The sequence below is a fragment of the Myodes glareolus genome, chromosome 3 (assembly GCF_982192425.1).
Source record: "Myodes glareolus chromosome 3, mMyoGla1.1, whole genome shotgun sequence".
NCBI lineage: Eukaryota > Metazoa > Chordata > Mammalia > Rodentia > Cricetidae > Myodes > Myodes glareolus.
In genome coordinates this window covers 58,402,137-58,424,464 of record NC_142028.1, presented here as the reverse complement: position 1 = coordinate 58,424,464, position 22,328 = coordinate 58,402,137, and the positions used below count along the sequence as shown (strand labels likewise).

Sequence of the window (22,328 nt, the reverse complement as noted above, 5' to 3'; positions counted from 1 at the left end):
CTCCCCTTTTCCTCTTTTCATCCTGGCAGTGCCTCCCAGAGCCCAGGCTGGCCTCCAGCTCACTCTGTGGCTGAGGGAGCCTGAACATTCCGATCTGCTCGCCTCTCCTGCCCACCCCTACCATTGTAGGTGTGCCCACTAACGCTGGTTTATGGGCCGTAGGGATCCAACCCAGAGCTTTGTGTGTATGAGGTGAGTGCTCTGCCAATGGAGCTGCATCGTTAGCCCTTTTTTTTTTTTCTGGATTCTTCCTCGACTTCATTCTGACTTTTTCATGCTTCGCCTGTGTTTGCCACGGCTAGCTGCTCTCATTCTTCTAACCTTTTTCCAATCTCCTTCTCCTCTTTCCCTCCTGCATCATTCTCTCATGTTCCCTTTATATTTAAGGTCTTATGCTCAGATTCAAACACAGAACCTCTACAGAGTACCATGTTCTGAGAAACAATAGTCAGGATTTTCCAGCCCAGAAGTTCAGTGTGAAGAATTAAAAGCTCGATCAACTCATACACCTCATAACCCAGTCACAATGTCTCTGTGACTCAATATTTACATCTGTAAAATGGTGATAACAATAATTCTGACTCAGAGAAACTAAAGTGTCTAGCACATATAGTATATATGTATGACATTCTCAAGACAGAAAAATTATTAAATATAATCATGATTATCATTTGTGCTCATTTTGGAAAAAAATTAAAAACCATGGAAAAAGCATACAAGACGAAGCTAAAATAATTGAAAGTATGTTAAACTCTTTACTCTTTCCTTTACAGTCTTTTTATCCAAGGGTGTTGTGTGGGAGCTGCGTGTGGGAACAATCAAGCTGTATGCTCAGTGTGATTCAAACTCCCGTGCAGCTAAGACTAGCTACGAAAGTTTCCTTTCCTTTCCTTTTTATTTTGTTTTAGAAAACGGTCTCACGTAGCTCAGGCTAACGAAGCCTTAATTTCACTACATTACACACAGCCAAGGGTGGTACTGAACTTCTGATCTCCCGTGGGTAGGATTACAGGCATGTCTACCATGCCTGGCTATTCCTTCATCTGTAATTCTACTTGCACTAATATTAGCTATCTAAGTAAAATGTGACCCCACCATCTTCTGTCATGTTTTAAAAATCAAGGATTTAGCCCATTGCCTACTGGAAAAGCACGAGATTTGTTGATTATTTGTCCACCAAGCAGACACTGGTGGAGATGCACAGTTCCGCTTCACCATTCCAGGAGCATGAAGGGTTTGCTTTGCAGGCTTGACACCCGAAGTAAACTTACATTGCAGAAGGAAGGGCGTGCAGACAGGATCTGTGGTTGTGGCTACTTCACTCCACCGCATTCCTGACTTGGTTAGTTAAAAGGGGCACCTATTCCTCAACTCCTTGCATCCCTGATGGATGAAAGTGGAGCTAGGCTTCTTCTTGCTGAGAACCTCACTGGGCTGTGACAATGCTGGGCTACAGTAATAGTGAGGATGGATACTGCATCCAAAGACGGGGAGACAGACATAAACGGGATTGATTGCCTTGGGCTTCATCATGCAAGGAATGAGAAGCATCTTTCTGGACACTCAGCCTGGCCTTCTCCTCTTTCTGGCAAGTGCTCCCACGTGCCCGTATGTATAAGTCAGGTGAGCCATTCACTGCTCTCTAACTCTCATATTTCAAAGACAAGGAAGATGGAAACCCTCCTGGTTGGACTCGTGTCTAAACTATTTTAACCTCACACTTAATTAATTTCCAACCGACACAAAGACCGGGAGTGGAAGAGTCATTATTTCAAAGTCAGTAGCAGCAGCAGCAGCTACTGGCTGTGAGAGTCAGCCAAACCCCCAGGGACTCTGAAGTCCCTGGTACACTGAAGGATTTCAATCATGATGTAAATGAAGAATCCTTACTTCCCCAGGGGAGAAGGAAGACAGATTCAGCAGTTTACACCCTCACTGGACCCTGGGAGACCATCTGAGTTGACCTAGGGACCAGCATTGCCCTCCTCACCTCTGACCAGTCCCCTGATTTCCAATGGGGACAAGGGAACTCATTGCATCTCTGTACGACGACTTTCTCCTGATGGGTGCATTTGCTATCATCCAGGACATCATTTTGGGTGTTGACGCAAATAGCTCTTCTTCTCTGGGTACCACCATCACAGCTTTTAGAACACTAGGAGCATAAAAAATAAAGAAATAGGACATTCCTGAGTGACTCATAAAATATGCTTAAAATCATGGCTACGTTGTTTCTTTCAGCCCTTAAGAATCGAATGCCCTACCATAGCCGATTCTAGTTTTTATGTGGGAGATTCTTTTTCAGCGTTCATTATGAGGTTTATACTGAAGTCAATATTATCTCACTGGCAAATTGAGACTAAAAAAGGGCTATAAAAATGGTTGGCTGATTAGCTTCACCATTAACAATTTTTTGGATGTTATGCCTGAGTCAGACATTGCAATTTCACCTTGGGATTCTTTCTTGCAAAGCTTGACTCGGCTAGGCATTATAAATCAATCACAGCTCTCTTTCCCATCAAGCTTAAATGGGTTTCTTAACACAATCCCAGAAGGAACCACCATCAACTCATTGAATTTAGCATCTAAGACTCTCTCAGAGCGAGAACCAACTTACTTCTGTCCAAGCAGAGTAGCGCCAGCCACCTGTGTTACATTCTCCTGAGCATTTTTCCTGGTTGCTCGGTTTGGGTTGACTGCTACAGAAACTGTCATCAACCTTCTCAGACTTCCCATCAACCCTGCTGTACTTGGCACAGTAGATGTCTAAAGTGCGGTAACCCAAACCACACTGGGCGCTGCATTCGCTCCTGCTGGCAATGTGCCACCTAAGCAGAAATAACGGTGGAAAACCAACAATGTGTTAAATTCATGTGTCACATCCAACTAGTGGGAAAGGTGATTTCTTTCTTTCTTTATTCAAATATGATGAAAACTCAAAGCCACAGCCAGTTAAAAATCCAATTTCAAGCCAACGTAACCATGTATTTTTCACAGCTGCCAATGAATATGGAAGTCACAGAACCATAGCCAAAAATGCTATCTCTGTAAAGAATCTGCCTGGTACAATCTTTCTGAAATTCAAGCAGTAGAAAGAAAAATAAAGAGGAGGGAGGGAACACTCAGCATAGCAAAAAAATTTTTTTAAAAAAGCAATTTTTATATTTAAGAAGTCCAGGCAAGCATCTCATTTGACTCCTTAGGCCCACTCTTGGAAAACTCACCTGCAGGGTTCCCCTATGAATGTGTCTGTGCTTGTAAGTGCCCAGTGACTATTCTGGTAATAATGCAGAAATGAATAATATGAAGTATAATTGAAAATTTCAAGTGCACTGTACATGGTGTACATTATTATTATGCTGTGGAGTAAAGACTAAGCTTCTTGGGTTTGACCACCGACCCAGCTTCAGGATCAGGAAGAGACCCTGTCTCAACGGAATGAAGCAGAGAGTGATGGACCAGGACTCATGGCCTCCTCCCCTGGCTTCTGTGAAGCAGGCACACACCCTTGCACATGAGCGCATATACTATACACATACACACACATGACTGGAAATTTCTTGAAGACAGCAGGCATTGTATGTGTGAGTGTGTGTGTGTGTGTGTGTGTGTGTGTGTGTGTGTACATGTGTGCCAGTGTCTATGTGTGTGTCTGTGTTTGCGTGTGTCTGTGTAGATGTATGGGTCCATGTATAGGCCACTTTAGGTGTTCTTCTCAGGTGCCCTCTACCTTGCTGTTTTAATCACATTTAGTGTGTGTGTGTGTGTGTGTGTGTGTGTGTGTGTACCAGGTCTGGCAGTCAGAGTAGAAGTTGTGAGAATCAGTTCTTACCTTCTACCATGTGGGTCCCAGGGCTCAAACATGGATTATGAAGCTTGTGGCATGTGCCTTTCCCCCCTAAACTGTCTTACTACCTTACATTATTTTCTGAGGAAGGCTCACTGAGACCCGGGACTCTCCGATTTTGTATGCTGGTTGACCAAGAAACCCAGGGCTCCTCTATCTCCCCAGCTTTGAGGTTACAAGGCTACACCATTGTACTCAACATTTTAAGTGTGGGTTCTGGAGAGACTGAACTCAGTTTCCTGGGCTTGCAGAGGCACCTTACAGTTGGGCTGTCTCCCTAACCCTACTTCTACACTTTTAAGTCCATCAGAATTGGCCACCTTTTTATCCCTGATATAAAGGGATAACAAAGCCTTCTGACTCACTCAGGTGCACAGCGTAGACTAAAACCTACTCTTATTTTTATAATGGTATAGGAACAGAGTCCACAGTGCTTGAATTTAAAACATAGATTAAAAAAAAAAAGTTTGAGTTTTCTGAGTCAGCAATCTTGAAATGTATTTGGAAATCTAGAAAAAGATCATTTCCTTTTACTCTCCAGGCGATTTTATTCTCCACTGTCAATTCTTGACATCTCAGTGTGTTTGTGCACTTCTCAACGCCCTGACAGTTCACACGTGCACGCCTGTCTAGGGGAGGAGTCGGGAAAGAAAGAGGAATACAAGCCAACATGCTTATCAAGGAATTTCTCAGTAATGTCCGAAAGTAGGTCAGAGTTGAGCGCTGGCCAATAAAGTGGGCTGTGAGTTTTCCATTACACTGAAACAACGTCAGGGAGATTTGGTTCTAACGTGGTAACCGAGGGCTTGTAAGCTTGCCCTTTATCTCATCCTGTCACAGGCTGCTGGGGCAAACTGTCACTTCCTATAGGAAGTGAGGGGAAAAAAGGGAACTCATTCAACAGAGGCATCTGGAACGTTCATCTGCACTTGGATTTTTGGCTACCTTCTCGAGGTCTCCACCATCACTTCCCTGCGGGAAGGCTATTTACCATCTGGCAAAAGGACAGAGGTGTCCTAGCAAGAAAATACTCCTGGCAGTTCAGGCTGCCAAAGTCACTTCCCTGATATCCCATAATCCCTAGGGGCCCAAGCAGAGATCCTGGAAGAATCTAAAGTTCATGATGCTACTTTAAAAAAAGAAACAAAACTCTAAATGATATCTAATTTGCTTTATATTCTTTCTGGACAGTGATCTGCTCTTTGACACAATGTTCATTTTTCAATGTTCATAGTTCATTTTACGGGTAATAAAATACTAGTATCCTATTTAACTATTAAATTTCAGGAAAGTATTTTGTAGTCAGGCATGGTGGTGCGTACATGTATCTTGGTACTCAGGGGGTGGGAGCTGGAGAGCTGTGGACTCACAGCCTGCTGACCTACATAGAGAGCTCCTGCCTTAGAAGTCTGAGGACTGAGGATATACTTCAACGGCAGAGCCCTTGCCTAGGAGGCAGACAGTGATTTCTATGTTCAGCCACCAACACTGAAAACAAAACCTGTGTTCCAATATGTTAATAAGTGAACATCAAGAAACATGTGTCAGTGCAGGAGCCGATATGGGGGCTGGCGATGAAAGAGCATTGAGAACTGCCAGGTGAAATGGGTTCCTACACTGGAGCTCTTTGGAGTTTCACAGCCGTGATCAGCGTCGTGAGCCTCCACGCGAGCAGACGATGTTTTGGAGGGCTGCACAAAGCCTGGTGAACGATTGCTTCACCAGAGTAGCGATCCACAAACATGCTTTGGGGGAAGCTATTTTGGAACTTGACCAACCAGTAACCAACCCCTCTCCATTCTCTCAGTTGTTCACACAGCTAATTGGCCACACTTGGGCATAAGTTTTGAGTAGACAGATTGTCAGATGGGCAAAGGGGACCGTGTGTCTTCCTTAGGCTTGGTTTGCATCCCTGTATATTTTAGCAGGCACCTTTAATTTTTTTCCAGCAATCAGTAGAAGCCAGCAAGAGACGAGCCTGGGCGCCGACTGAAAACCACAGTCCCTTACTGACTTTTAGGCACGAGCAGACGCGTGCCTAGCTGTGTGGCTCCAAAGTTAATCCTGAACTCTTTCTGCCTCTTGCTCTTCCCTTCCTCCCCACTCTGATCTGAAGGGAGAGAATCCCTTTGCCTCCTTATCTGCAATCAGAACTGCTTTTGTCATCCAACCTGCGCTTCCGGCTGCTGTCCTCACTTGGCCTCTGTAGAGGTTTTTTTTTTTTTTATGTTTTTCAAAGTAGACTCTGAATGAGGGATTTAGAATAACACATTGACCTAGCTATTGATCAGAATAAAAAAAAAACGGCCAAAGATTTATCTGCTATTATGAAAAGAATATAAATGAAAATCAGAGCACGTGTTATTTAATCAGCAGGCGTTGGGTATGAATGGAAGCTCCCACACTTACTACCAGAGGGAACCTGAATCAGTCACTTCGTCTTATTAAGCTAAAGCTTCCTGCAAGATGGGGGAAACAGGATCCGCCCCATAGAGGGAGTAGTAAGTGGGACAAGATGGACCTTTAGTACCTGAAAGTCAGCTATGATTATTATGACTACTGCTATCCTTGGCATTTTATTCGTCAAGAAACTTCTATTTTTGCCTCATACCCTTAATTTTCTGCAGTGCTGAAGATCAGACCAAAGCCTTGTCCATGTTGCATCTTGGGCCTTTGGTTTAGTGACACAGGGTCTCACTGGGTAGCTGAGGCTGGCCTCAAACTCTCAGTCTTCCTACCAATTCTCTTGGGAGGTTGTAACTTTGTTAAATCCATGGTTGATATTTTACAATTTTTTTCTATTTTGGCACGAGTACTAAGAGCATATAGGTCTTGGAGATAAAGGTCTTGGAGGGATCAGGGAGTCCTGCCTCTGCTTCCCTGCTGCTGGGAATCCAGACATAAGTCATGATGCTGAGCTTCAGCTAAATCTCAAACATCAGACAGTGAGGAGGAGGCAGCCCCCTTGTGATATTCTGTGCAACCTGATTCTTCTGAGTTGATCCTACCTTGTCCTGCATAGGCCTTTAAGATCTGTGTGAACACTGTGTTTACAGCTTCCTTTGCAGGAGAAACTGGCACCATTGCACCCCAAACTATGGCCTGTATTGAGGTTGCTCAAAGAGAAAAGTACTTGGTTCTTGAAGTAACAGTGCAAACAGTAACTCTGCTTTGAAAAGGACACTTGCTAGGTAAACTTGGAATAGGATTATGAAAATATCATTTGTTTGTTTTTACTGTCACATTCTGTTTCTTGAAATGCTTTGTACAGACTTGGTTTTTTTTTGTTCTTTTTTTGACATCATAAAAGGAGGAGGCTTAGTGCTCTACGCAGCATCCCTACAGTATCTGCATGTATCGTTCAGGATGTGACAAGCTCCAGTCTGATTCAGACACATGGAGAAAAAACACACACATAGAGCTCCAGAATGTCCCAGAAAGGATGGGACAGGACAGACACTGGTAGAGATGAATTCTTCATGTGTGGGATAACAGAAAGGGACACATGAGTGCCATGCCACAGAATTAACAAAGTAAGAATGAAAACAGCTTTCTTCTCGAGTTGAAGCATACAGGTCCTCCTACTGGACGGACCACAGCTCACCCTCGGCTGCTATGCTAACCAGTGGGATCTAAAGCAATTTGCATAGCAACTCGCAGATTTAAGATTTTTACACATAAAACAATGATAAAATCTATGTTAGAGATGTGGTTTGAATAAGAATGGCTCCATAGGCTTATATATTTGAATGTCATCAGGGAGCAGACAATTTATGAAGTTTAGGGAGTGTGGCCTTGGTGGAGGAAGTGTGTTCCTGGGACTTCAAAAGCTCATGCCAGTTCCCTCACCTAAAGGTCAGGATGTAGCTCTTCTCCAGCACCATGCCTGCCTACCACCATGTGTGCCACCATGTGTGCAATCATGTGTGCCACCATGTGTCCCACCACATGTGCCACCACGTGTGCAACCATGTGTGCCACCATGCTCCCCGCCATGATGAGCACGGACTAAGCCTCTGAAACTGTAAACAAGCTCCCAATTAAAAGCTTTCTTTTTATATAAGAGTTGCCTTGAAGGGGCAGAGGATGGGAGAAGAGGAGGGAGGGGAAACTCGTAAAATAGACCAAGATGTAAAGACCAGATGTAAAATAGACCAAGAAATTTAATTAAAAAAAAAAAAGAATGAAAAAAATTAAATAAAAAGAGTTGCCTTGGTTACGGTGTCTGTTCATAGCTGCGGCACAATGACTAAGATGGTAATAGTAACTGAAAAGTTAATAGGCTATTAATTGTATTAAGGATAACAAAACCATCCTATTAATGTGGGGCTTTTACATATAGCTGTTAAAAATAATTCTTAGCTTAGTGAGACTCTCTCTTAAAAAGTAAAGAGAAGGTGGGGGTTGACTCCGGGCCAGAACACTGGTCTAGCATGTACAATTCTCCAAGTTTAACCCCCAGTACTCGGACAGCAACAACAACAACAATGACAAACACAACATCCACAAGAAAACCCAGCCCTTAGAAAGGACTTCCTCTGCCTTAACTACTTGCAGGAGATGTAGTGATGGCTGGATTTGGGGCGATCTAAAAAAGTAGTCTTCCTCGGCTCGTCAGCCTTGCATCTCAAGGAAGGTGTACATGAGTTCAGTGACTGCTCACTTCCGCTGTTCCTTGCATTCCCCCCTCGCCCAAAGGACTCCTTAATTCTAATTTGACTCAGTTGACGGAAGAAACCGGGTTTATATGGACACTACCTAAGATAAAATACTGACTAACGTTGACATTAACATCTACTTTGTAAGCGTCTTGCTTTTACAGTCACTTTTGTCCACACTTTTTGACAAGCTGCTGAGCTACCCAGTCAGTGGCAATCGCTTCAGAAAAAATGCGGTATGGTGGACCGAGCCTGGTTTGAAGTCAGAGCCTCAGGCTAGGATTGGAAGCTCTCTGGCACACACGTCACCATTGCTCCTTAACTCCTAGGACAGAACACTATTAATTCACCAGGGCACTTTTTTCTCAGGCACACAAGAGGGTCTCATAATGTGGTGATATGGAACCTCCAAAACGCTTACGTGTGTACTCTGCTACTTGTGAATGGAGAGACCTTAGCACACCCTCGTACTAGTCTATGCTAGTGAATGGAGAGATCTTATCATACTATGTACCATTCTATGCTAATGAAGAGAGACCTTATCACATTCTTGTACTGTTCTATGCTAATAATCTCTCTTCTGTAAATGGTCAAAGTAGTCACCGCCCAACTTGCAGATTACACTGTACAGCCTTCCAGCTGTTAGCTATTTACATATGACACAGTCAACCTCTCAGGCAACCCCAACACTTTAGAATTCTCCAACCCCTCAATATTTCTTTCATAGTGGTTTTAGAACTGTCTTGAGCTTGTGTGAGGAAAACACTGGAAGGCTAGAAAAAGGTCAGCAGCTCTTGTCTCTAACTCATTCCCCCATGGAAACTCCCCTCAAGCCCTCTGGACTCTGGAAGAAAGAAAACAGAAACAAGAAAGAAACAAGAAAAACAGACACCGCACCTCAAGTCGCAGTCGGTGCCACACGCTTCAGTGACAGGTCCTGGCTGGGGCAGCCGTTCACATCTTTGATCAGAAACAGTGAGCTGATCAGACTCCCTGGTGCAAACAAGTTTTCGTCTCCGCTCCCCTAAGCAAAGAGTAGGAACATTACGCCAAGGAAATAACCTAATCTAAATGAGATCAAGGACTTGCCTAAGTCTTCTATAGAGTTTTTTTTTTCCAGTTTTGTTGGCCATATGATCACTGTTAGACTTTTCAGTTCCACCAGGACAGGGCAAAACCAGCTGTCCATAGACAGTATGTCAACAAGCTGATGTAGCCACGTTCTAATAAGACCTTATTAATAAAAAGAGGGTGGTGGCTGAATTTGATCCCGCTGCTGTAGTTTGCTGACCCTGATTTAACACAAGGAAACAAAACTCATATAAATTATGACCCGTAAAGCCACATGATGGAAAATTAAAGTGGCAGTATTGATTCCGCATGGCTTCACATATATATTTGAACTTCTGAGGAGAAAATTTAGCATGACCAGTCATGACCTGAATCCTATGAAGTTCAGTTTGACAGCCAAAATAACCAGAAGGGTCCAGGTAAATGAGGTGAGAAGATGCAGATAGAAAGGTTTGCAGGTTATATGTAAATAACTGCTCTTAAAACAAATCAGTAAGTAAATAAAACATCTCCCTCTCCCCCCGCAAAAAAATCCTTAAACCCACAAAGGTGAAAACTTTTGAGCAGATACCTTGGCAGGGTTTGCTGCAGGCTTGCCATGGCCCGTGACTGTTCCAGTAGAATTGCTGAGGTTTGCCCTCAATTGGAATGTTGAATGAGTACCGCACATCAGGGTTGTACAGCTTCCCCACCGACAGCACCTGCAACATGGGGAGAAACTGAAGAGAAGTCTGCGGGCCCGCAGTGCCAAGAGGAGAGAGCCACAGGCCAGCAGCCGTGTTTTTACCTGAAGGATGAGCTCTTCCTCGATGCGGTCTGTGGAGTTAAGTCTTTCCACGACATTGTCCGACCCGCTGTACTCAATCACGGCGCTCCCCACGCGGACCTCCCTTTTGGACATTGAGACAACAAAGTCTCCATTCAGCAGGAATTCACCTTTACTGTTTGATAAAGCTGTCAATGAGAAAAGAGAATTAGGTGAGGTGCTGCCACGGAGCAGCTCTGCTGAAACAAAACAAAACAAAACAAAACAAACAAACAAGAAACATTTGAATTGGCAGGGACCTGCAGAAGACTGAGGGCTTCTCAGTCAGACCATGAGTTCACAGCCTTGGTTTGCTGTATGCTAGCTATGTGACCGTGGATGACCAATTCTTCTTGGCCTCAATTTCTTTATTGGGCATAAAAACACCCACCCATTATGGTGCCTATGTAAACTAAGAGAAATATTATATAAATGTCCTCATCAGCCTGAAGTTAGTTACACAATATTGACAGTTGCAGGATTATACACGGAGGCTAAAGTATTAAGATCTGATACACACATAGGCTACCAGGTGTAGAGACAGAAGGAATTCCTTACTTTTTAGAGGGCAGAGAGAAGCTACTGGGAAGTTAAAAGTTCCAGAAGGTTTTGTTTGAAATAAGGTCTCCCTTTGTAGCCCGAGTTGGGCTAAACTCACTGTTTATCACTCTGGCCTCAAACTTGCAGTGTTCCTCCAGCCTCTGTCTCCTGAGTGCTGGACCTGAGAGCAGGAGCCACCATGACTGGTGTAACCAGAAATTCTCTCTACAATGACTACGTTGCAGTTTGCCATTGAACTGAATCCTAAGGACACATTACTTTTCCACGTGATTTGACTGTTGGATCAACCATTTTACTTCCAATGCAACAGCAGTGGCATGATTGAAATGAAAACGTAATTTTATTAGTTATAAGATGAAAGAAATAAATTTTCATAGCTTTAGATTAATTTCTTAAAGACAAAAATCTCAGTGAGGGATAGCAAGATGATCAGCTGGTAAAGCCATCTGCTGCCAAGTCTAACGACCAAGGTTCAATCCCCATCCCCTTGAACCTATCCCTTCAAGTTGTCCTCTGATCTCCATATACGCACACAGAGACACATGCATGCCACTTCGATTACATATATATTTAAAATCCCAATGACACCATTTCTCTTTAGCACATCCCACAACTTTGACCTCATTTTAAGCCTATCTTCTAGACCTGGGCCCCATTCCCACAAGTCCAGCTGCCCCACTACAAAACTAGGAGCTTGCATGTACCGCTTGTCACACCTCCCTGAGGCTAGACCATTGCGCGTGTCACATGTTTGTATGTGTAAATGTACGAATGAGAAAAGTATGACTTACAAGCCACTAATTTACCAAGGCCAGACAGCTTCAAATCGTGGGAACCTGTTTCCACAACTTGTGAGACACTAGAATTGTCCAGGAGGAGAGTCAGCAAACACTTGTCAAGTAGACAGATTTGCCCACTCGTTCTTTCTCTTATTTACAAATAGAACCAAGACATGCATAGGCTATAGTCCTTTCACAAACTTGGCATGATCGAGAAACTACACAAACCTTTTAGCAACATTAAAACCATTTCCTAGCTCACCCCTGTAAACCCAAAGACCCCGACCCCTAGTAGGCTGGTGAAAGATGATGTCAAAAGAACGGAAGAGCGGCTAAAGCTGGCACACCTGGGAGGAGACTGGAACATGTCCACCCGCATGACTGTCCCCTAGCTGGGGTGAACCTCAGAAAACCCTGCCTCACCCTTAGCTCCTGTCATGTCAGATGGAGATCTTCAATGGGTAACAACATGTCAAATCTTCAATGGGTAACAAAGACTAAATAAGGTTTTTTCCTTGGTGCCTCAGGTTGTGTCCAAAGCTGTCAACACCACCACCCAGTTCTTTCAAGTCACACACTAGCTACGCCAAGAGGGAGAAGGAAATACCACAGGCCAGAGTTACAAATTGAGCAGCAATCTGGTTTTGTTCGAAATGCACGTGGTCTCTTCCCATGGCTTCAAATTGCCTCGCGTGCCTCTGTGGAACTGGGGGAATGGCACCCTTCGCTGCAGTTTTCTTTCTTTCTTTCTTTCTTTCTTTCTTTCTTTCTTTCTTTCTTTCTTTCTTCCTTCCTTCCTTCCTTCCTTCCTTCCTTCCTTCCTTCCTTCCTTTCTTTCTTTCTTTATTATGTATACAATATTCTGTCTATGTGCATGTATGAAGAGGGCACCAGGCCTCATTACAGATAGTTGTGAGCCACCATGTGCTTGCTGGAAATTGAACTCAGGACCTTTGGAAGAGCAGGCAATGCTCTTAACCGCTGAGCCATCTCTCCAGCCCCCTTGCTGCAGGTTTCTTATCCCAGTTGTGAGGGCACAGTGAGACAAGCTCTCGAATGACGTAAAACCCTTCTCATGATTTGCTCCTACAGATGGATTGTTCCTAGATTTCTGTAAATGTATCAATGAAATGAAACTTCGACTTTCTCTTGCACTGCATGGATGTGTGATTTCCCGCTGCCAGAGTTAATTCAGAACTAAGCATCTCAGAAGCAAGGAAGGCTCACAGAACTGGTTACACTTTCTCCTGAAGAGATAGAGACTCAGCAGAGGCAGTAAACACAGTTTTCATCTGACAAGAGAGATCCCGGTGGAAGGTGACCTTTGACTGGCAGGCTTTCTGCTTCAGTACTTGGTGAAACAAATTGTTTCCCCCAAACGAGAGACTCCTGCTCCACTTCCTGCTAATGAGATTAGGGAAAAGCTAATTTCCTGGATTGCTGTCCCTCCTGTCACACCCATGAGGTTGCTACAGAAGGTCTGCTAGAAAAACCTTCCCCTTCAAAACACACAGGAAGAGTGTGAGACTTGACGGGTCTTTACCCAGCTATCAGGGCTAAGGAGGAAGGTTGTTTAGCCACTGAGCATCAATGACTAGACTCAGCAAGACTGGGGTGGTGGGCTGTAAAGTAGCAAAGTGCCCCACTAACAGCACCTTGTGTCCAGTCAAGAGTAAATATGCACCACCCCCCTCACTGGGTGATGTCAAATCCTCCCTAACCCTGCAAAGAACCATTGTGAAGCTTAGCCCCGAGGTCTGTTTTCACACTCAATGAGCTGTGACTTGCAGTCAATGCTTGCACACTGCTCATTCGCTTTCAGAGAGGCCATCATGGGGCAAGCAGTGATGTCCCCATACTGCCCTTTCCTGGATGAATCTTCCTTAATTTTGTTTTCATTCTTTAACAAGGGGATTAAGAAACGTCCAGTAAAGAAGAAAAGATCATCAGGTGATTCCGCCAGACTTCAGACACCTGGTATGTGCTGATTAAGCTGAACAGAACCGAAGCTGCTATCTAGAAAGAGGTTATTTTCCTCTGGAACAGAAGAACAGAACAATTCAACATGGCCTTCGGCTCTCAGGAAATTAATTTATAAGGGACACTTCATGTCATGCTGCTTAACTTAATAAGGATGAACTCAGAACACACAAACTACTGCAGGCTCAAATCTATAACTAAGTACGTGGAGGAAAATGCCTGACATTCTTTAAACAGTTGTAGAATGAGAAATGTGGGGTTCTCCAAAAGAGTAACTTGAAGGTGGTTAATTATCTTATTTCAATTTGTGTGTGTGTGTGTGTGTGTGTGTGTGTGTGTGTGTCTGTGTGTGTGTGTGAGTGTTGATGAACCCAGCAAATGTTTGATTGTAAACACATGGTTCATAATTGAGTTATGAACTCAATCTGGTTCATTTTCTTGTAAAACTACCACTCAATTTAATACTTGGTGTATTAAATTGTTTAGTATTTAATGCAGCTGTTTAGTAATTGATTACAAGTTGGGCTTTATAGCCTTTCCGAGAAGATGATCCTTTATCTCCAAGAGAATTGTGTTTTCCATGAAGAATCAGCAATGGCTGTGCGACAATCCAGCAAATATTTACTCAGGCTTCCCATGTGCACGTTGTAGCAGGAGCTAAACAGGCAGGCAACAGCCCTGACCTTAAACTACTGGGCTTGTATGGATGAATAAGTAACAAGTCTTATCTCTGTGGTGCAACTGCCTCCTTCCCACCACTTAGGGCTAAACCTGAGAATTTTTGGCTTCTTTGACTTTAAGACAGCTTTGACCATTGTTTTCTCTCTCTCTTTTTCTTTCCCTTCATCCCTTCTTTTAATCTTTCCTTCCTTCTTTCTTTCCATCCTTCCTTCCTCTCTCTCTCTTTGTCTCTTTCTCTCTCTGTCTCTCTCTCTCTCACACACACATATAAGTCTCATGTAGCCCAGGCTAGCCTTAAACTAGTTGTAACTGAAGTGACCTTGAACTTCTGATCCTCCTGACTGTACCTCCTGAGTCCTGGGATTACAGGTACCTGCCATCATATTCTGTTCATGGGGTTCAAGGGACAGAATCCAAGGTTAATAATAGTCCCCGGTCCTTCTTTTTCCCTCCTATGCCACACTCAATCTATCAACAAATCAAGATAGTGGAAACCAAAAAGAGAGACAGACCCTTACCACTCACCATCACCTCCGTGCTCCTTGTTGAGGCCAAACCATCAGCATTCCTCTTTATAGAAACTTTCCCTTTTTTCTTTATTTTTGCTTTTTAAAATTTGAGACAAAGTCTTCCTATGTAGCCCAGAGCAACCTCAAATACACCATCATCCTTTCCTGTCTCTGTTGTGCAGGGGTGAAGGGTTGGTACCACCACACCTAGCTTCTCTTAGATTCTTGATATATACACCTTAACCAGTATTGCTGTTCTACCAGTGATGCTCAACATAACAGCCCAAGTGTTCTTTTGAAATGTACCAGCTCAAAACCACCAACAGCTCCCTGTGCCTCTCAGAACTTACAACAAAGTCCTTACGATAATCACAAGGTTCAACATGATCTCGTCAATGCCATTTGGCCCTAAGATTCTCCACTTGCATTCAGCAACAGATACAACCTCCTGCTCTTTGCCCAGTCCTGCTTCAAAGACTTTGCAAAGAGGAGCTGAGAAGTGGGTTAATGAGTCAGAACACTGTCTGCACAAACATTAAGGATCTGAATACAAATCCTTAGCACCCAAGTAAGAAGATGGGGGTGGCTATACAGGCATTTAAGTCCAGGGTATCATAGCAAGCAGACACAGGAGGATCACTAAGGTTGCCTGCCGGTCCTCAGCCTAGCCTTGAATCCAGTGAGAGTCCTGATAAAAGCATAGGAGCGATAGAACAGGGTAGGGGATATGATCTTCTGCGTGTGCACGCACACGTGTACTCCACCAGCACCTCCACACACAAACACAAAGGCTTACAAGGACTCCCTCATCCTAGAATGACTTTCTTGAACGGCCTGTCCCTGTAAAGGTTTCAGCTCTGTCTTAACCCTGGAATCCACTTTGTGTGCTGCTCAGATTTCTAATACCACTTAGCATTTTCTCCCAGTACAGACCACGTTGATTACATTACTGTTTATTGTCTTCCTTGACCCAGGAAAAGACGGCTTCAAGAAGACAGAGTTTTGTGATTTTGGTCTGTTTGGTTTACTGTGTTGGAAGTAACACTGACACGCGATAAACATGTGAAAGCAGGAAGGAATGGTGACACAGCCGAAAATGCTTTAGCAGAGTCACGTAGAAGCTAGTATGACTAGCAAGCCTGGCTAGGAATGCATGAGTTCATGCAGAAATTTCAAAATACAGATGGAGGTTCTCATTTGATTCAAAAACTATTCATTAACCATTGCAGCATGTCCAAATGCTTGGATTAGGCCTCTATGGGCGGCATTCAAATGGATAAATAGAATTCCTGCCGGCTCATTAGAATGAAACGGTAAATCAATTTTTTTAAACAATAATTATTCAGCAAGATGGCCTTGATTTCTTCTTGAGCCAAGTACCAGCTATGACCAAGCTTCAAGGCAGAAGGAACCTAGTTGTACAAGGTGACCCGACAAATCCCTCTCAGTCACTCCACTCTTCTCCACATCCTTCCTTCACAGGGCAGTGGGCAAATTTCATTGTTACTTAAGGTGATCTGAAGAACAATAAATTGAAGTTGGTGTGGTTTGAGAGGCTGTTAAAAATCAACAGAAGTCTTTGGTGTGTTGTGGCTTATGAACGACTTACTTGGTTAAGTATAAGAAAATATATAAAATAATTGTGTGGTTAAACATAAAGATATATGTAAAATAATTCTAAAGGAAAAAAACTGAGGCGCCTACACTGTGACAGTGTAGGCTGATTTTTGTTGCAATGGCTTAAAAAATGCATGCCATTATAGGTCTTTTGGAAGAAATGGAGCTATAGACCCGGCGTAATAAAATATTGAATAGGCCCATAGAGAGTCTCCTCCTGGTTAGAGCTGATAATATACAAATTCGGTCAAATCATGCTTCAAAGAAAACATTTGCAAGTCAGTTCCCCACGAGACAGACGTTTTCAAACTGTCCACAACTCTATGCTAGACTCAGAGAATGCAAGATCTGGAGCAAATCCCTTGCTATCAAATACTGCAGTGATATAACCCTTGAGTCAATATTCTGAGGGGAAATTCAGGAGAGGAAAGGAGATAATGAATTTCAAGACCAACTCCTTTGATGGAAGGAAGCTTACGAGAGGAAGGAAGCCAGGAGTACCTGCTGCTCCCAGAGGAGACTGAGGAGTCAGGATTCATGGAAACGTCATGGAAGCTGCTCTTACCTAAGTAGTTGTCGTCCTCGGGTTTCCCTGAGAAGCTGTGCTGGCGCACATCAATGCTGGTAGCCCCAGCCGGAATTCGGACAACAGTATTGTAACCTGCGGAGAGTTGAGCAGGAAATCAGTATTCTGGTGAACATCGCACATTCTCTAAGGACAGAATAAAAGGCAGGTAGCAAAGAAAGACAATCCTCATGACTAGATGTCTTACAGCCAGATTAATCATATGCTATAGCGAGGCCGACTTTACCCCTCACATTAGTGCTTTCCTGTATTACATGAAGTCAACAATTTATTTTTAAACCTTTCCTTCCCCCTGGTTCTTAGGAGCCGACTCTTACCATAATGGACTGTGTTAAAGGTTCCTGCCACTGTTTTGCATGAAGAATTATCGCCACCACAAATCCCGCATTTATCTTTCCGGGCTTTTGAGTTTAAAATATGATCACATCCAGCTTGCTTTGGAAAAGAAAACAATTGAAGTAAGTGGTAAGTATTACAGCGATAATAAAATGGCAAGTCGTGTGTTCCTTCCAGTGATGCAAATCCAAAACAGACAAGAACGCCGCGCCCTTTAAAACTCGCAAAGGTTGATAACTCAAATTGTTCACAGTTTGCCATTTAAGATGTGGACATGGGGCCCATGGCAACCTAGCATCCTTGACGCTGTTCGGTGTATTGAACCTCTAGAGCCACCCATCTCTAGTGCATCAGAACTGGCGCTTTAGCCAACTGCCCGGGTGCTTCATGCACAGATTAAAGTTCTAGATGTACTGGTCTATGACTAAACAGAGTAAATGGGAAAAACTGTCCAGCAAGGAAAACCAGGTGCCACACCAGAGAGCTCCTACACATCTAAGGGACAAGCTGCTCGTCACTCCAGGCCACTGCTGATGTTTAGAACCACAAGTCCAGTGTTGAAGTGTTTCAGTTTATCAGGGGAAACTGGGAGTTTATTATGCTGTGCAGCCCCCTCAGAACCTTATTTCTTTAACAAAGCAATGAAAAGGGAGGACCTTGGACAATTCAGGGAGTTCTCCATCAACAACCAAGTCTGCAGGAAGGAGACCCCAGTCTCATCTCTTTCCCTCTTTAGTGTGCGCTTCTCTTTGAGCAGCTCAATGCAGTGCAATTGAGTGGAATGACAAGAGAATCCGCATTGTCAGTGCAAGCCGAAGGGTAGGTAGACCTCTTAGGCACTCTTCCTTTTAAAATATTCATTTAATTTTATGTAGGTAAATGTATTGCCTGTACATGTATATGAATTGCATGCATGCCTAACGTCTTCAGACGTCAGAAGAAGGCACCAGATCCTCCTGGAACTAGATTTTGGGATGGTTGTCAAGTGCCTTGCAGAGGCTGGAAACACAAGCCAAGTCCTCTGCAAGAGTCGCTAGTGTTGTCAACCATGGAACGACCTCTCTAGCCCCCTAGGTGATATTTCAACGAAACCAGATCCACTAGTACCTTCTAGTTGACCCTTGAGCCACATACAGTGACCACATTCATCAGTTCAGAGCTTGGGCGAGCTAGCAATGATTTCTAATTCGTGAAAACAACAAAATAGTATTAAGGGCTTGAGAAGTCACTGTCAGATTCTTTGCACATCGCCAGGAATTTCTCAGCTTACTTTCCAACACTAACGGCAGGCATGTTTTGGGTGAAGCAACTGTAGTTAAAATGACAGAGACATCCGAGGAAGGCTGGCTTTTCCTCCTTCCCTTGTTCTGGAATACAGCAGTTCAACCTAGTAATATTTGTTAGGAAGTTTTTGGGTTTGACCTTAAGCACTCAGTTATGGTAAAGGTGTATGTATGCATGTGTGTGCGTGTGCATGTGCATGTGTGTGCTGTGCTGTGTGTGTGTGTGTGTGTGTGTGTGTGTGTGTGTATGTAAGCTGGTATAACAAATATTTAAGGAGACCTTTTGCATATGTCCCCATAGGGACTGAAAACATCAAGAAAAATCTAGAACTGTGGTTCTCTTTGGTATAACATGCATCAGAATCATGTTGAGGACAGATGTTAACAGTATCCAGGGACCAGACCTTGAGAAACACTGCTGAGGAGCCAGAGCACAGACAAAAGTAGAAGTAGCTGTCATTTAACTAAGGGAGACACACATCAACTAGGTAACAGGACAGCTCAGTGAAGAACATGTCACGTGGACTTACCCGGCAAAGACCTTGGACACAGATATCATTTGTGTCCTGTCCGCAAGGGGTTCCGTCAATCACCCTGTCTCGGAGCTGGTAATAGGCTGTGTTCCCTGCCACTCTGCAGAACAACTTACACCGGTCCTTCATCAAAACTAGAGAGGAAGATCATGAGGCGACGTGAATCCCATGCCTGGACTGAGTTTCAGCCTGGCAGCCACAAGCTTCAGCCCCACTGCACTTACTTCCACTGTACTTAGGGACCCAGCGCACGCTGGGCAGCAGACCATTGATGTTAAAGTGCTTGCCGTCAAAGTGGGCACACTGCTCTTCTCGGAAATCTCGCTTCTGCTTCAGGCACGGCTCGGTGTTGCAGGATTTGAACTTCATTCTCCGCCCTACGCAGTACTTCCCACCATTTTTCGGCCTGAGAAAGGAAAACGTGGAAACAGCCAATACAATGGGAACCTTTTTCTCACCTCATCACTCCTTCGCTTATGACTGGCTGGCTCTCTAGGAAGCAACTTCGAAATAACCAATGACAAAGGGAAAAGGACATGGCTCCAGGTTCCAGGTCTGCATTCTGCCTCCTATCATTTTCTCTGGGTCTGGCTTTGCTTTCTGCCTTTGATTCCGTTAAGTGGAAACTTAAGTAAAACAGTCAAACTTTGCCTCAGCGTTAACAACTATGAAATGGGATGTGCCTGTTTTGTGACTGGATTTTGTTGCTGTTGTTTTCTTTGAGACTAGCTTATGTATGCCAGGTTGTCCTAAAACTCCCTGTGGCGTTAAGGATGATCCCAAACTCCTAATTCTCCTGCCTCCAGCTCCAGAACAGGCATGCATCACTATACCTAGTTTTTGTAAACCTGCTTTGAGGATAATATGTCAAGTATCAAACAGGAAGTCTGAACAGATGAAGCTGATCTTTGTCCCCCTTTCCCCAAATGATTGTAGCCTTTCAACTTTAATAAATTTGTAAGGAAAGGTGGTACTGCTACTACACTGTCTGCTGTCTGTCCTTTACCCTTTGACCTCCTCACAGGAGACCACAGGAACCCACTCCCTTCCACACCTCTCATTTTGTCCTCCCCCATCTTCTTTCCAACAACTAGTCTTTTGATTTGGCTTATAAAATACACTAGTGTGCATACGTCCACACTTTGACCCATGTCGTAGGAGGAGGAAGCACACTGATTTCCTTACGCTGTTGCTCAAGTGGGGTACACTCTGGCGAAGCACCATGGTGCAAGTTCATTCTCAGTGTGAAACCTTGCACGTGTCTTTTCCAGATGTTGCCCAGCGTATAAATTGCACAACATCTCCCCCCCAGCTATTAACAGCTGGCCAAATTCATCACAGAGGTAGGGAAGGCCTCAGAACTCAGCCACAGACACTCAAACAGCTCAGAATACACAGCTCTTTCTGAACGCCAAGGAGCTCCAAGAGGAAGTTCACAATTTTTCTGTTTTAATGCTAGTTTTCAGAGTAATCCTAAGTATAAGAACCGGATTTTGTTTTTGTTCTTCAAACACAGGATTTAGGTGCTGGAAAACACACCAATCATGGTCATAATGGGGTTGTGGGGGGAGGCTATAGGTGGTATGGTTGGTTCTGGCTTTCAGTATTGCTTTCTTTACTGTGTCCTGAGCTCCAGTTGCCCCTTTCTTTAAAATCAGTGCATATAGCTGAGTACAGTGACACATGCCTTTAATCCCAGAACTCTGCATATCAAACTTAGTCTGTGACTTTGTTTGTTAGGGATTTTTTTTGTGTGTAAAGGCAGATGATAATTTCCTCCTTAACTCTGCATATGGCTTTAATGAACGTAATTGTACCCTTTTGAACTACATGTCTCCTAGACAATGTGGTCTCTATCTCATTTGTGTGTACTGTATAATATGGAACTCTATAGCCATAAACCTTTCGGAATGCAAGAATTAATCTCATAATTAAAACATTTGTTTGGGTATGACTATTTTTTTCCACATAGGCAAATTTTGAAACTATTGGAAATTCAACTTTGGAAATACTGTTAGCTGCATTTCCCTACTAAAAAGACTTTTAAAGGATACTTTGTGCCAAATAGGAATACAAAGGACTTCAGGAAGTTGGGAGATTAATTATCACTCTTTAATTTAATTATCAGCTTAGGTCATTCCTTCAAGCATATGTTACACGACCCAGCTGATTAAATTTGGGAGCATGCATCCTCAAGGTTACAAAGGAGTTTTTGCAAATCCCATCACAGGTGCATTCTACTCTTAAAGACACCTGGGTTTTTGTCTACATATTGGCTGGAACACATACATCAGCTCCTTTGTTTATTTGCACATATTAGTACAATCAGATTTGGGTTAGTCCAAAAATTCTTTCCTGAAATAATGAAGGTAGGCTGGTTCCTATGCTTCCAGGCTACCAGAAGAGGCTGAGGTCTCGATGGGGGAGAATTCCCACTCAAGAGTTAGATAAGAAAAAAGAGAGTTTTATTAATCTACCTTCAATGGTCTTTTCTAAGGAGGCACACTAGGGGACTGATGTTTAAATTGTATCACTAGTTAATGGCTCTTCCAAAGTAACCAGTTCTCAACATTTTGAAAATGGTTCATCTAATCCATGCTTCCAAAGACTGGGGAGTGGGGGGGGGGGAAGGGGGAGGGGGAGGGGGAGTGGGGAGGGGGAGGGGGAGGCGACAATTACTTGACTTGCTGGGTGAGGTTCTTGCCACCGAGTCTGACAACCTGAATTTGATCCCAGGTGTAAGAAAAGAAGAGACTCCCTCAGGTCTGACCTCCACATGTGCGCTGTGGCACACATGTACATGAACATGGCCTTGCCCCAAGGAATCAATATGTAAAAAAATTTAAAAATTCTTGTTTTATCTGTACTGACAAAAAAAATTTAGAGTTTATTTTTTTTTAAAAAATGAAACTGATATGCCCTGATTTTTAAAGTAAGACTTTATACGCAGTTGTTATGGTAAGAGCCCAAGTGGGAAATATCTAGTTCACAATCTTTTTTCCAAATTGACCAACTCATTATCTTGAAATTTAGCCTATTCCTTAATTTAAAAACAGAACAGAATCGCTAAGGAAGGAAATGC

At 43.5% G+C, this 22,328-nt stretch overlaps 1 protein-coding gene across 4 annotated transcripts in view; it reads right to left on the bottom strand.

Annotated features, from left to right (window-relative positions):
* Adamts9 (ADAM metallopeptidase with thrombospondin type 1 motif 9) overlaps nucleotides 1-22,328 on the bottom strand; it is a 166,882-nt gene that overhangs the window by 100,416 nt on the left and 44,138 nt on the right. For all 4 annotated transcript variants that reach the window (XM_087904481.1, XM_087904483.1, XM_087904482.1 and 1 more), the window contains exons 13-21: nucleotides 19,471-19,652; nucleotides 19,244-19,380; nucleotides 17,412-17,529; nucleotides 17,074-17,169; nucleotides 10,364-10,530; nucleotides 10,148-10,277; nucleotides 9,403-9,529; nucleotides 2,618-2,828; nucleotides 1,991-2,155 (exon numbers count right to left, since the gene is read on the bottom strand). In XM_087904481.1, coding sequence (XP_087760607.1) covers nucleotides 1,991-2,155; nucleotides 2,618-2,828; nucleotides 9,403-9,529; nucleotides 10,148-10,277; nucleotides 10,364-10,530; nucleotides 17,074-17,169; nucleotides 17,412-17,529; nucleotides 19,244-19,380; nucleotides 19,471-19,652 — 1,333 coding nt within the window. The remainder of the gene's footprint in view (nucleotides 1-1,990; nucleotides 2,156-2,617; nucleotides 2,829-9,402; nucleotides 9,530-10,147; nucleotides 10,278-10,363; nucleotides 10,531-17,073; nucleotides 17,170-17,411; nucleotides 17,530-19,243; nucleotides 19,381-19,470; nucleotides 19,653-22,328) is intronic.